This window comes from Tripterygium wilfordii, chromosome 12 (genome assembly GCF_013401445.1).
Source record: "Tripterygium wilfordii isolate XIE 37 chromosome 12, ASM1340144v1, whole genome shotgun sequence".
NCBI lineage: Eukaryota > Viridiplantae > Streptophyta > Magnoliopsida > Celastrales > Celastraceae > Tripterygium > Tripterygium wilfordii.
The window spans coordinates 3,370,224-3,382,864 of NC_052243.1; the positions used below are offsets into that span (position 1 = coordinate 3,370,224).

The 12,641-nt window shown below is 38.4% G+C and overlaps 3 protein-coding genes across 6 annotated transcripts; 1 reads left to right on the forward strand and 2 right to left on the reverse strand.

Annotated features, from left to right (window-relative positions):
* Positions 1–784: 784 nt before the first annotated feature.
* On the forward strand, positions 785–4,365 carry LOC120010086 (probable protein phosphatase 2C 27). Of its 3 annotated transcripts, none has more exons than XM_038860779.1 (5): positions 785–928; positions 1,387–1,668; positions 1,923–2,117; positions 3,086–3,291; positions 3,448–4,365. In XM_038860779.1, exons 2-5 carry the CDS (start codon positions 1,468–1,470, stop codon positions 4,004–4,006), a joined length of 1,161 nt encoding a protein of 386 aa, XP_038716707.1. In that variant the 5' UTR covers positions 785–928; positions 1,387–1,467; the 3' UTR covers positions 4,007–4,365. The 3 variants fall into 3 exon arrangements, with proteins under 3 accessions (XP_038716707.1, XP_038716708.1, XP_038716706.1); XM_038860780.1 differs by having other exon boundaries at positions 910–928; positions 1,381–1,668; XM_038860778.1 differs by having other exon boundaries at positions 912–928; positions 1,251–1,668.
* A 172-nt stretch (positions 4,366–4,537) lies between these two features.
* Positions 4,538–8,921, reverse strand: LOC120010085 (U-box domain-containing protein 44). Its single transcript, XM_038860777.1, has 4 exons — positions 8,636–8,921; positions 7,345–7,916; positions 6,937–7,246; positions 4,538–6,342 (listed from the first exon to the last, which is right to left on the reverse strand). The coding sequence occupies exons 2-4, from the start codon at positions 7,897–7,899 to the stop codon at positions 4,766–4,768; spliced, it is 2,442 nt and encodes an 813-aa protein (XP_038716705.1). The 5' UTR covers positions 7,900–7,916; positions 8,636–8,921; the 3' UTR covers positions 4,538–4,765.
* A 453-nt stretch (positions 8,922–9,374) lies between these two features.
* LOC120010070 (WUSCHEL-related homeobox 13-like) lies at positions 9,375–12,065 on the reverse strand. Of its 2 annotated transcripts, none has more exons than XM_038860762.1 (3): positions 11,669–12,065; positions 9,956–10,431; positions 9,375–9,816 (listed from the first exon to the last, which is right to left on the reverse strand). In XM_038860762.1, exons 1-2 carry the CDS (start codon positions 11,865–11,867, stop codon positions 9,974–9,976), a joined length of 657 nt encoding a protein of 218 aa, XP_038716690.1. In that variant the 5' UTR covers positions 11,868–12,065; the 3' UTR covers positions 9,375–9,816; positions 9,956–9,973. The 2 variants fall into 2 exon arrangements, with proteins under 2 accessions (XP_038716690.1, XP_038716689.1); XM_038860761.1 differs by having other exon boundaries at positions 10,030–10,431; positions 11,669–12,060.
* Positions 12,066–12,641: the final 576 nt, after the last annotated feature.

The following is a 12,641-nucleotide window of genomic DNA, read 5'->3' on the forward strand; positions in this document are numbered from 1 at the left end:
ATATTGCTCCAAGTGGGAATCGAACATAAGACTTTCTGAATTAATACGATTTGACCCCAATGAGATTCACACGATTATTGATTGATTTTGTTTAGAATATAATTTACTTTTCAACAATTAATAGGATGCACTTGGACAATATAAACCTTTCAATTCAAGTAGGGAGTCATTTTATGCTTTTGATTTGCTTGTGATGGATGGGATGAATTGGAGCAAATGAATCAATGGCAGTTACATTAACATTTATTTGACTTGAATGAAGAAAATAATGAAGTGGGTTGTGGAATGTAATGAACTCGTGCAACCCAACAACCACCCAAAACTCATCATCAACCTTTCTTTGGGCCATGTCAACTACTTTCCATTTCCAAGCATTAAAATTTATGTATTTATTTTTATTTATAATTAGGAATTAGTTAATTAGTATTACTTTCTTTCCTTTGTAATTGGATGGTTTCACCAATTTAAGTATGCTATCGACCGCGCTAGATCGAAAACTGTTAATACACGAGGGCGAGCAACGGCCTTTTTCCTTAATCCAATTACACTACGCCACGTGTTCGTCCTCATCCGATGCTTCTTGATCACTATAACGGCGGTTAACGAACCGTCCAACGTCCATTCATCGAAGCGGGAAGATCTGACGGCTGAGACTTTACGAACTAACAGATAATCATCCCAATCAACCAACAGATCCACCAACCACAACTAAGCACGTGTCAGCAGGCCATCTTCTCTTTGACAGCTTGGAATATCCACCGGTTACCTGGAATCGCCGGTAACCAAATACCAACCTCTTTCTCTGTCTATATTTTCACTTCAACGCCTCTGCTTTTAGTTTTTTATTTTTTTTCTTCTTCTTCGACGATCTATTGAAGAAAGGAACGGAGAAAGGCGAAGGAAAGGATAGGAATCATCATCCTCAATTGTGAGAAATTCTCCCTCACTGTCAACTTTTTCTACACCCTTTTTGATATTTGTGTTATTGGAGTCTTATATCGGATTTTTATAGATTCTCTCTGGTGAAATATCGCTTGGTTGCACGATTGTTTGTATTAGTTTGGTGAAAGTTCGAAAATTTTGCAATTTTTAGGCGTGTTCTTTTTATGCAGTGGATTTGGTGTATATTATTTGATCTGGGAATTCACTGAAATATTCGAGAGTTGGTGAGGTTTTTCTGTCGATTCGTATTTAATGTAAGCTTTGATGGTTTGGCTGAAGGGTTTGGTTTTTATTTTTTGGCCGAATAGTTGTTTGGTTTATCAAGGATCTCTCCAAGAGTGAGTTTGCTAATTTTTGGGCCAATTGTGAAGCATCTAAGTCAACTTTGATTGGAAAATTTTGCGCCTCTTGATTTGGGATTTCGGTTTGATTATACAGTAACAGAATTGTGAGAAAGAGAAACCCGGGTTGTTTTGATTGAGAGTGTTTGTGCTCTGGACAATTTGTGTATGATTGAGAGGGGATATGGCAGCAGGTATGGATTTTTCTCCTCCATTTACCAGAGCAGAAGGTGGGTACAGTAAGGATAATGTATCAGCCAGGGAAAATGAGAATCCTGAGAATTTAGATCATATGAAACAAACAACAAATGGGAAACCTCCAAGGTGTATCTCTGTGATTCGGCATTGTGTGAGCTCTACAAAGCTGCTGCAGGCCACTGATGTGGTAAGTTATTTCTGGCGTTAGTAATCCTCATTTATGTGATGGCGTTGTTTTGGGTTTGCGTATTCAAATCCTATTGATTTGTTGGAGTTACTAGTGCTTATATTAAAGATAAATTTATTTGAAAAGTATTTATATTTTTTTTTATTTCATCTCCATTTTGGCTGTCCATGTTGCACAAGTTCATCAACAAAATAAGAAATAGAAGTGAAAGTGGGATTTATTTGTAACTTTTGTTTTCTTTTTGCATTCTCCAGGAATTGGATATTGGAATCATTATCAAGAAGTCGCCTTTAGATACAAATACAGAATTTTTACCTGTGTTCCGATCAGGAAGCTGTGCTGAAAGAGGGCCCAAACAGTACATGGAGGATGAACACATATGCATAGACAACCTTACAGAACATCTGCATGCAACAGCAGACTTTCCTTCCCTTGGAGCTTTCTATGGGGTGAGCTTTTCGTTTTCATGCTGTACTTGTCGATGAAAGGCTGTTCAAACACGAATACTTCTTGTTAGTATATAGGTTCTTCTGTGTAGTACCTTTTGTATTTATTTTTATGTTTATCGACTCTATCCTTTAGTTTTAGTTAGTAGTTAGTACCTTTTGGTGAATTCAGTCATTGTTAGTTAATGTATTCGTTTTTATGAAGGACGGGAGTTGCGGCAGGTTTGTGAGCAAGTGTTAAAATTTTACCAAAATCTGTTAATGTGAATCCAGTAGAGAATATTGTTCAGGCATCCCAAAGCGAAACAGACATATACAAGCATGCAATGTCATTGGCATCCAAAATCTGTTAATTTAAAAGCCAGGAGGATATTGAAAAGAGAAGACAAAGACCTAAAAAGATATGGGTGCAATTTGTTTTCTTTTTATGTAGACTCTCTGCTCTTCATGCATGTAGTATCTGGGCTGTTGCTGCTTAAAAATTGCTAGGATGTTAAATAGTATTTAGCAGAAGTCTGGAGAGACTTTGGACTTGCTGTAGGGAATTTTTTTTAGAATCCTGGAAGTATCACTGCCCTACAGTTGATCTGATGGAACACTCCCTTATGGAACATGTTTGCGCTAAATTTGCTTCAAAAGAATTAATATCGAGCCTGGATTTATTTTATAAGGCAATGGAATTTTTACTGGAGAAATGGGCTGACTGAGTTAATTTTCATAATACTGTATCAGGACCAAGTGAGATTTTTTTTAAAAAAAAAAATATTATTGGCTTTATAGATAAATTTTCTTTTCTGTGCCTCGTCTGTTACAAATCTGTCACACACCTTTTTTATGTCCCTTGACACTAAAGATCATTTGTTCTTTAAATTTTGTAGTACTTGATACTGTACTGACTTTGGGAGGTTATGAAAGACTTCATTGCCTTTTCCCATGTTCCTGAGATGACAGTTTCAATTATATTTGGACAGGTGTTTGATGGCCATGGTGGTACAGATGCGGCATTGTTTGTTAGAAATAACATCCTTAGATACATAATTGAGGACTCACATTTTCCAGCATGTGTAGAGAAGGCGATTAAGTGTGCTTTTGTGAAAGCGGATCATGCATTTGCAGATGATGGTACTCTTGATATCTCATCCGGCACGACTGCTTTAACTGCCCTTATTTTTGGAAGGTAATCCACTATATGATGAGAATTTCAATCAACGTTCTTGAATTGAGATTTGAGGCTATCTGGATTTTTGTTTTATTTTTCCTTCTTCTTGGAACACTTTGCGTCCAGGAGCTTAATTGCACCCAATTATCTCTGATGTAAATATACCTTTTGCAGGACATTGATTATTGCTAATGCTGGTGATTGTCGTGCTGTGCTTGGGAGGCGAGGTAGAGCAATTGAGATGTCCAAAGACCACAAACCAAATTGTACATCCGAAAAGCTAAGAATCGAGAAACTTGGTGGTGTTGTTTATGATGGCTACCTCAATGGTCAATTATCAGTGGCACGCGCCCTCGGTGATTGGCATATGAAGGGACCCAGAGGTTCTGCTTGCCCATTAAGTGCTGAGCCAGAATTGCAAGAGATGCATTTGACTGAGGATGACGAGTTCTTAATAATGGGTTGCGATGGCCTATGGGATGTAATGAGCAGCCAGTGTGCTGTGACAATGACAAGGAAAGAGTTGATGCTCCATAATGATCCTGAAAGATGCTCAAGAGAGCTGGTAAGGGAGGCACTGAAACGCAACACTTGTGATAATCTCACTGTAATTGTCATTTGTTTCTCCTCTGAACCACCCCCTCGGATAGAGATCCCTCCAACCCGAGTTCGGAGGAGCATATCCGCTGAAGGGTTGAATTTACTCAAAGGTGTATTGGACAGCAACTCATGAAGAAAAGGGCAATGATCAGAGGAGAAAAGGGCAATGGTCAGAGAAGGAGCATCAAAATACATCGCATGTTACAATTGGCGAGGACATTTTTTGGCCGAAGATGCTGCCTTCCCATGGTGATTGGCCTCATGGCTGACAGTCAGTGATCATACAATTCTTTTGAGTTAACAAGATCTTGTATATCTGAGTATATTTATGTTGTTGTACCAATGTCAAGGACTTTTCCCACTTTTTCTGATTACCAGGACCACTGTCATAATTCTATCTCCGGTGTACATAATTTGACAGTTGAGAAGTAAGTTCCCTTGTTCATTGAAATAGTCGACTTTTCCATTGATCAATCATTAGATCAATTGATAGGGATAATGAGTCTTTCTCACGTACTCTTTAACAGTTTTGTTTTGTTGCATGATTGCTAGTCATGGCCTCACTAATCAGGAGCAGGCAGTGATATGCAGAATCAAAGTCCTGATCAATTAGCAGGTTCAAACCATAGAAGCACAGGTACAAAGCAACGATGCGATCCGACTCTGGCCAAAGCTAGAATTTGTAGTCATGTAGAAAACTGTATATGTTTAAAACAAATGAATTTCTCACATCAAATAAGAAATATGTGTATACGACAATTAACTACCTACAACTTACAGTTCACAAACCAAAGCCATAAGTAGGCTCAAAACTCCTAAGCTCAAAGGACAAAGTACATGCATGCAACTCCTTGAACTCATCAGGTGCTCTGAGTAAAACACGGGAAAAGGCCTATCCCACATTTGGAAAGATACCGGAGAAATTCGGTATCTTATCAACATGCTTCAGCGCACGCTCAGCAATCTGCCTGGTACGGTAGTCAGCATGCTGGAAAGCATCAACTAGTGCTGTGCTCAGATTTGGATCTCCAGAAACCTCATATGCTATACCATCAGTCCTCAAAAGCCTCTCAGTAGCCCAAACTGCCCTCCTCCTCAGGTTTTCTGTCGGTTTCTCGTGTAAGAGATCAAGTATAGGCCTAACACCATCTACCTCCCACAAAACCTGCACCCCCTGTTCTATCTCAACCCCATCGTCCAACAAAGTAGAGAGTGCTGCAAGTGCTGCCTCAACTACCTTCTCATTTCTGTGATCTAAAAGTGCAACCAACTTCGCCACAGCCTGTCCTTCTAAAAGGCAAAATGTTTCCTTCAGCGAACATATTCCGCGGTGGAGTCGGCACGATCCACTTATGAAAGTCTGTTTACTAAAGCATGGAAAAACTGAAGCACAAAAGCCAGGTGCTGGCAAATCAGGCAATTTCGTCAAATTTTTGGATTCTTGGGATAAGTTTTCCAATGCCATGGCAGATACCATCTGTACATTGTCAAGTCCATTGGACTGAAGTAGTTCAGTAAATAGGGCAGTAATATTGTGCTCACGGCAGAATGCAATGGCATCTGGCTCATCAGGCAAGACAAAAGTAACCCTAGCAAGTACCCTAACAAGCCCTTCTAAGTATGGTGTCATAAAGCGGGTGCCTCTCATCTCTCCTTGCCGGATCTGTACCACTCTAATGATGATCAGCCGAAAGGAACCTTCATCTAGCATCTGCCGTGTGAGGCCCAAATCCCTCTCTGGGAGTTCAGCTAAAAGGCCTGCAGCTGCTGCCTGCTCTTCAGTGATCCCTATATTTTCTGATATGACACTAATTAGACTGCCAAGCTGTCCAACCGTGCCACGCAGGGCATCAGCTAGTTCCTGACCCATGTGTGGAGAGAGATTTTGGAGAAGTTTTATAGAAGCTAGTTGCAAATCCCTCTGGGGAGCTTCAATGAACTGAACCAAACTGATAGTAGCACCAGAGCTTTTAATGGCAGAAACAACACTGAAAACAGTGAACTGTGAATTGGTCAAACCAACAAGAACCTGAAGAAGTTTACATTCAATAGCTGGACCAGTGTTGCTAATTAGATGAAGTAGCTTATGGACTATCTCTTCCGAAACCAGAGTCTGGTGGTCAGAATCAACAGGAATGGAGTCGAAGTCATAACCTGAGTTCACAATATTAGCGAGAATTGTTGCAGAGACCTCTTTCAATCGTGTGGGAAGCTGATTAGTGCCAACAGTAAAGAGGCCCTTGATGAGAGGGGGAAGAATTCCTGATTCAATCAACACTTTGGCACTTGGATCAGAAGATGAAATTTGGTTGAGAGCTTTCAAAGCAGCTTCTCTTGACTGCATGTTACCACTTTTCATGATATTGATCAGAGATGGACCCACAGTTTTAGCCACATGGATTTTCACATCATTGTTCAAAACCAGATCACCAAGGTATGAGGCCATGGACAGTTTCGCTTCTTGTGAGCCTGCAGGCATTCATTTTAGTGAAAGATTAACACAATGTTTATATGTTCAGAACAGATCTTGACAGTTCAAAGTATTCTGAACAACCATTAAGGATTAAAGAATTAGAATATACACCAATTATTAAGAAAGAGCATATTCTTTTGATAACCAAGACTAAAAAAGAAACTAACAAAAGGTGGAGGGGTTGCAGATTAAGCTACGACTATGGATTCTACAAAAGAGTGGCATGTGCCATCATTGTAAATGTAATGCACAGGGAGCAGCAAATAGAAAATAGGATGCCTTTAAAAATTTGAGCCTAACCGAGGATGCAAAAATGTTAAATCTCGTGGATTCTTTCATTTGTTTAATCTACCAATCTTTTATGTTTTTTCTGCTACTAGCTTTGTTGACAAAAACGTTATGTCCCAACTGAATGAGAAAAACTCTACGGAAAATATGAATGCATCTCAAAGGAATATCAGCAACTGTAGAAAACATTATAACTTCTATAACAAACAAATATAGAACATATTCATGTGTTTTGCAACGAATACAGGGAAGTATTGGGAAGAGCAAAGCAATGTTCAGGTATACGAGGATAGCAGAAGCACCTTCAAGGATTTGGTTGAGAAGAGGCTGCAATCTGCCATTTTCAGCCATCTTCTGGACATTGGTCTCACACCTCTCCAGATTTTCCAATGTTTTGTCTGCCTTCTCAACAGTCAAAACATTTTCTGATTTGCTGCTTGCCATTCCCACCAAAATAAGAATTGCTCCATTGACTGAGCCGATCTTCTCACACAGGACGTCAGACTTTGAGAGCTCGTACAGCAAAGAAACAGCTTCCTCCCTCTCTTTGGATTGCTCATGAGATAATAACTTAACGATAGTTCGGACGGTGTCTCCCTCAGCCAGTACTGCCTGCAAAATGATGAAAACCCATTATTAGGCAACAGTGAGAACATTTAGACTATTGGATCACATATAGTAGACATAAAAATCAGCAAGCCTGTAATGACCTTACTATCAGCATCTTCCTCAACCACAATTCGAAGGGTTTCGAGAGCTATACACCGAACTTTCCTGCTGCTACTCTTCAACAAGTCAATAATCATAGGAATAAACTCAGCATTGAGCACAACATGCTTATTTGACCGGCTTTTGCGGCAAATATACTGGACATGCTTCAAAGAATACAAAACATCACTTTCTGGACTGGCTAGATTCAATGATCGAAGGGCCAAATCAAGCTGAACAGCATCATTCCTAGCAGTCCACTCTTCGATGGTGTTCCGCAGAGCTATACTGGCCTTCAGCTCTGTACTACATAATTCTTTGTGAGTCAATGGGCAAACCGGCCTCCGACCACTCTCCTTGCATTCCTTGAACCACTTCTCAATCGCTTCACGTTCAAAAGTCTGCCCATTTTCTAAGGTGACAGGATCTACCATAACTTGTTTAGTCAAAGGGCAAACAAATGCATCATAAATAGGCTCAACGTGCAGTCTCTCGAAATTACTACTCACATCTGACTGGCTACCAAAGTCATAACTCCCATCCCAGCTCTCAGCCATGTTACCTAAATTACTCGCTACAAGAAAGTAACATTGAAAAGTTGGTAAATGGGTTTATCGGCACTCATCATAACAATACTCACTAACAATGGGAAAAAAAGCAATCAATCATAAACGTTAAGAATTAGAATCAGCCACAAGAAGAATAAAACAACATTAAGCAAAACCAAAGCATTACATGATCTGTATGTTATTTTCTCAAGGTTGAAAGAAAGCAAAGGAATTGTGTTTAACGCAAATAAATGAAACAGCCATAGTTTTCCACTTCCATTTTCTGGCTGAAGGAAAGCCTAGAAAATGAAACAACTACCAATCAAGTAAAATGGTCGTCCTAAGATCCTAAACAACCAACATAATGATAAACAACAAAGGAAAATTTGGGAATACAAGAAATCAATCAAATTGGGTATGAACCCAGCACTTAATAAAATTAAGGGTACAAGAAAAGCACAAAAATTTAGGAAAAAAATAAATTCAACCCTAAGTGGGCTGCAAAATTTATCTCAGAAAGAGTTGGAATTATTCACTATGAGAAGTATTGCATAAACTGACCAAGGCACTAGAAATAACCAATTTCACATTTGAATCAATTTCCCTTAACATATGAATCAGATCAATTCTAAAATTGCAGTCAAACATAAGTCCTTCAATTACATAAACCTTAGTTTCATCTACTTAAATCAACATTACTCAGATGTATCACAACATCAAAGCGAAGAAATGAGAGAAGACCCACCTAATAAAGAGACGATGAAACCCCTTCAGTGACAAAAGCCTTCAAAGCCAATTGTGGAATCCTCGAGAGAAATAGCTTCCAGAACCAAATTCTTCTTCTTCCATTCAGCGACCAAGAAAAACCCAACAAGAAAAGATAAACCAAAATCTGGGTTTTCTTTGTAGTCGGTTTAGTAGGAGTTAGAAAGGAGAGAAAGGGCTTTAGTTGAAGAGAATCGGAAATTTAAGGATTTCCTTAAGAGGGAGAAACCATCAACAAGAACCAGACAAATTACCCCACGATATAAAAAAATAAAAAAAATAAAAAAAGACAAACAATAAATTGTTGACTGAGAAGGAATAGTCTTTGATTCAACGCGTAGCAGAGAGAGAGGGGGATTGTATGTGGAGCTGGACAGTCGCCTTCCACAGACCCCACCAAGCTTGAAAAAAGAAAAATCTATAATATAATTGGAGGGAACCAACCACTGTAACTACCAATTATTCTCTCATTAAAAGCAACTACAGCACGATTGGAAACAAAACGGTGCGCTTAGGGCCCTAAAATGTCATCCTAATCATCATCCAAGCATTTATCCTAAAAATTTATGATCGATTACATGGGTTTATGATAACATCACCGAAAATCCATCACACGTATATAAAGAAAAGAAGTTTCTTGTTTTTCATTGTATATGTAATGGCAAACATGGTTGTTGTTGAATTTGTTCCATCATTAAAGATGTTAAAGCTCATCCATATACAATAAAGTTATGTATCTATGTTTACAACATCAAGCTTCCATTACTTCAAATCCATACAAACATCAAGACTAAATAGCAATTCTGATATAGTTGGCCGCCGCCATGGAAAGAAAAAGAAATCAACTGCATACCAAAGGACACACAGTCAATACTTACTACCATGATACCGGAGGTGTTTCCATTAGAGCATATTCTAAGCAGTAATCAAAGAGTCAAAACATGGTTCTGTAATTGTCTATTTTGTTATTTTTTCTCCTAAAATTCCTATATCTCATGCGATAGGAAGCCTCTAATCTTCAAGTTCCATCAACTTCTATGCAATCACAGCAAGCAGCCATCCGAAGAGGCTGTCATCCACCCATGTTTTGTTGTTCTACCAGACCAAAGGGACGAACGCTCCCTGGAACTTCAACTTTACCACCCATCAACTGGTCAATTCCTACATTCAGGAATCAAAGAGAAAGAAAACAAACTTTAAAAATTATTAATAGAAATTCTAGCCTTCAAATATCTTGCGAGTATAATTTTGCATCAACATATCTATCTCTGTGCATGAATGCATATAAATAGATGCATACTAATTATTGATGTGAAGTTCAATGAGGACATAACTTTCCCCAAGGTCGTGAGTCCAAGATATTCATCCCAGTACCTATCTCAGGACTTTGGAAGAACATATGTTCTGCTATCGGAGGAGAGTTCTCATGGTACTGAGTGTCTTCTGGTTTTGTTGTCTTCTCTTTAGTGAACTCATCCGCCTCTTTCTCCACTTTTGAATCTCCATGGTTTGGAGCTGATATTGGTTGCTTTCTTTTCGAACGTGCTCTCCTATTCTGGAACCAATTATAGACATTTGTTTCGGTGATTTGGCCATGTTGTGACAGTTCAGCAGTTATCTCTTTGATCTTTTCCTTGCTAGGAGTTCCATCGCATAGATCATACACACTCTCAAGAAATTGAAGTTGCATTGGCTTTGGGGTCCAGCGTTGCCTGGCAGGGATCTTCAGCCCAGTGCCCATTAGTGGATCAGAGTATATATTACCAACCCTCATTCCTAGCAAGAAACAACTATATGTTTAAGATAAAAGCACAAAAAGCATACAAATCCGTAAAGTACAAGATGAGCTTAATCTGATTAAGCAACTAGAGATGTATATATGCAGTGACCACTCAACAAGTCATCAGGACTCTTTACCCTTTAATATCAAGAAGTTTCTAAACGGAATGATAAAATTTTCCAGCAGGTATTTAAGCCACACGTCCAAACTTCAAAAGCCAATAGTTTGACTGAATCCGGTATTATAAAGTTCCGTGTCCAGAAATTAGAACAATATCTGAGAACATGCTAGGGGAACAAGTAACTGCAGATCTCCATGATATCATAAAACCAGCAGAAAGGCTATCAACTCTGTGAACTGCTTCAATTCGTGTGTGAGTATGTATAATTCACATAACAACAATGGAGCACTAACTCTTAGCGCAATTGCACGTTTCGATATCTAAGGTGATCAAGTGATGTCGAGCATAAGCTCTTACTAGAAACCAATTATAGAATCTTATGACATTAGATGTAACTTTGATCTATGTTAAACTCAATGAAGTAATCAATAGTCAGAAAAAACGAAACAGTTGCTATGGTAGCGGAATTTCCCACTTGGGACTTGTTAGGGTAGGCAAGAATGTCTGATACTCTCCACTTCTTTAGCTTTTCCCTTCCATCTTTCTGTTATTTTACACCTGATTGAGAGTTAACACCAGAAACTCTAACCCAACTTAGCAATACCAAGATGGTAATCACCACTTCAACTCCTTAAAACTATCGTTGGGCTTAATTAATAATAAACTTCAATTAGCTCTGTGAATCTATGAAAGTGATCTTAATTATAGGAAAATAAGGCATAAAAAAACAACCAACACAAAGATCATAAGAAACTTGGGAACATAGGAAATATACAACAGCCTCTAAAAGAAACTTGATTTGATACATCAAAATACAGCCTCTAAACTCCGAATTGGGGAAAAACACATAAATCTATAGAAACTTAAATAGCTCCAATATGCATATACTCCATTCGATCAATAACTAAAACACCCTTCTAAGAAAATTAATTCCTCATTAAATACCAACACTCTGGAAGCACGACCATACAATAACCCAACGTAGCCAGTTCAGATAGAGACCAACACTGAATCAACAGACACAAAAAGGGGGAAAAAGGCACAAATCCAAGAGCTATAAGTAACAGAGAAAAATAAATTCATAGACACAGAGAGAGGGAGAGAGTGATTACCAACAATATCCTGTTGAGCACAATAGGTTTTATGCATCTCCACAAGATGTTCACAAATTGTTGCATACACAGATATCTGCTTTCTCAAAAGCTCCATTTGTTCATCAGTCATCACTTTCGCACACAACCCATGTTGATTTTGCCCATCAGTTTGAACTAAAAACTGTTCTTGATGCTTACTAGCACCACTGGACTCCATATTTTCAACAACCTCCACCGCCTTGGTCAATACACAAACCCGCTTTTATACTAAACCTAGTTCTCCGACTTTCAATCTTCTCAAACAAAAACCACACTCATAAAGGAAAGAATTAGAATGGAAGCAACTTTCATTCTTTAAGGAAACACGAATCATTATAAAAGTTTTTCAAAGGAAATACCAACAAAAGCGACTGGTAAACGCGCTAATTAAGGGGGTCTTCCTGAGTTTTCAATAATATTAACAACTCTCGAGGTTCTGTCATTGATGTCATCCGTGTGTGAAAGACAGGGCACATAATGGGTCCGCGGCCCATTTTCATATCATGGGCTAGCCCGTTTACAAGAATAATGAATTTTACATCTTTCAGTTTTTCTAATATATTATATCCAAGCTAACGACTCAAACCTCCACAAGTATGACAGTAGTGACAAAATATACGTTAGAACATATGCTGATGATTTATGTAAGAGTATCTAATGTAAATTTAGGGTGGCAAAAAATCAGTTTCGAATCGGTTGACTATGCAAATGTTTACAAAATATATAGATATCCATACCATAACCCGAATTGGATTTCAGACACATTTAATTGACCAAACTCGAATTAATTTAAATTCGGCCAAGTAAATCAAATAATCATCTAATTCAGATTAGGGTTCAGACAAGTAAATTGGACAAGATTTTTTGTGTTTGGACCCAAATTTCAGACATATAACTTATTTTCAAACTTGGTTTAATCCGAATCGGATAAATTTGATCATCCGGACTAGAC

Excerpts from the sequence above, each read along its gene's own strand:
- LOC120010086 (XM_038860779.1), top strand. The coding sequence starts at position 1,468 with ATGGCAGCAGGTATGGATTTTTCTCCTCCATTTACCAGAGCAGAAGGT. Across the intron at positions 1,669-1,922 it reads TGCTGCAGGCCACTGATGTG|GAATTGGATATTGGAATCAT; the intron begins GTAAGTTATTTC and ends TGCATTCTCCAG. Across the intron at positions 3,292-3,447 it reads ACTGCCCTTATTTTTGGAAG|GACATTGATTATTGCTAATG; the intron begins GTAATCCACTAT and ends TACCTTTTGCAG.
- LOC120010085 (XM_038860777.1), bottom strand. The coding sequence starts at position 7,899 with ATGGCTGAGAGCTGGGATGGGAGTTATGACTTTGGTAGCCAGTCAGAT. Across the intron at positions 7,247-7,344 it reads AGGAAGATGCTGATAGTAAG|GCAGTACTGGCTGAGGGAGA; the intron begins GTCATTACAGGC and ends ATCATTTTGCAG. Across the intron at positions 6,343-6,936 it reads TCTCAACCAAATCCTTGAAG|GCTCACAAGAAGCGAAACTG; the intron begins GTGCTTCTGCTA and ends GAATGCCTGCAG.
- LOC120010070 (XM_038860761.1), bottom strand. The coding sequence starts at position 11,867 with ATGGAGTCCAGTGGTGCTAGTAAGCATCAAGAACAGTTTTTAGTTCAA. Across the intron at positions 10,432-11,668 it reads TGCTCAACAGGATATTGTTG|GAATGAGGGTTGGTAATATA; the intron begins GTAATCACTCTC and ends GTTTCTTGCTAG. Across the intron at positions 9,817-10,029 it reads CTTCCAAAGTCCTGAGATAG|GAATTGACCAGTTGATGGGT; the intron begins GTACTGGGATGA and ends TCCTGAATGTAG.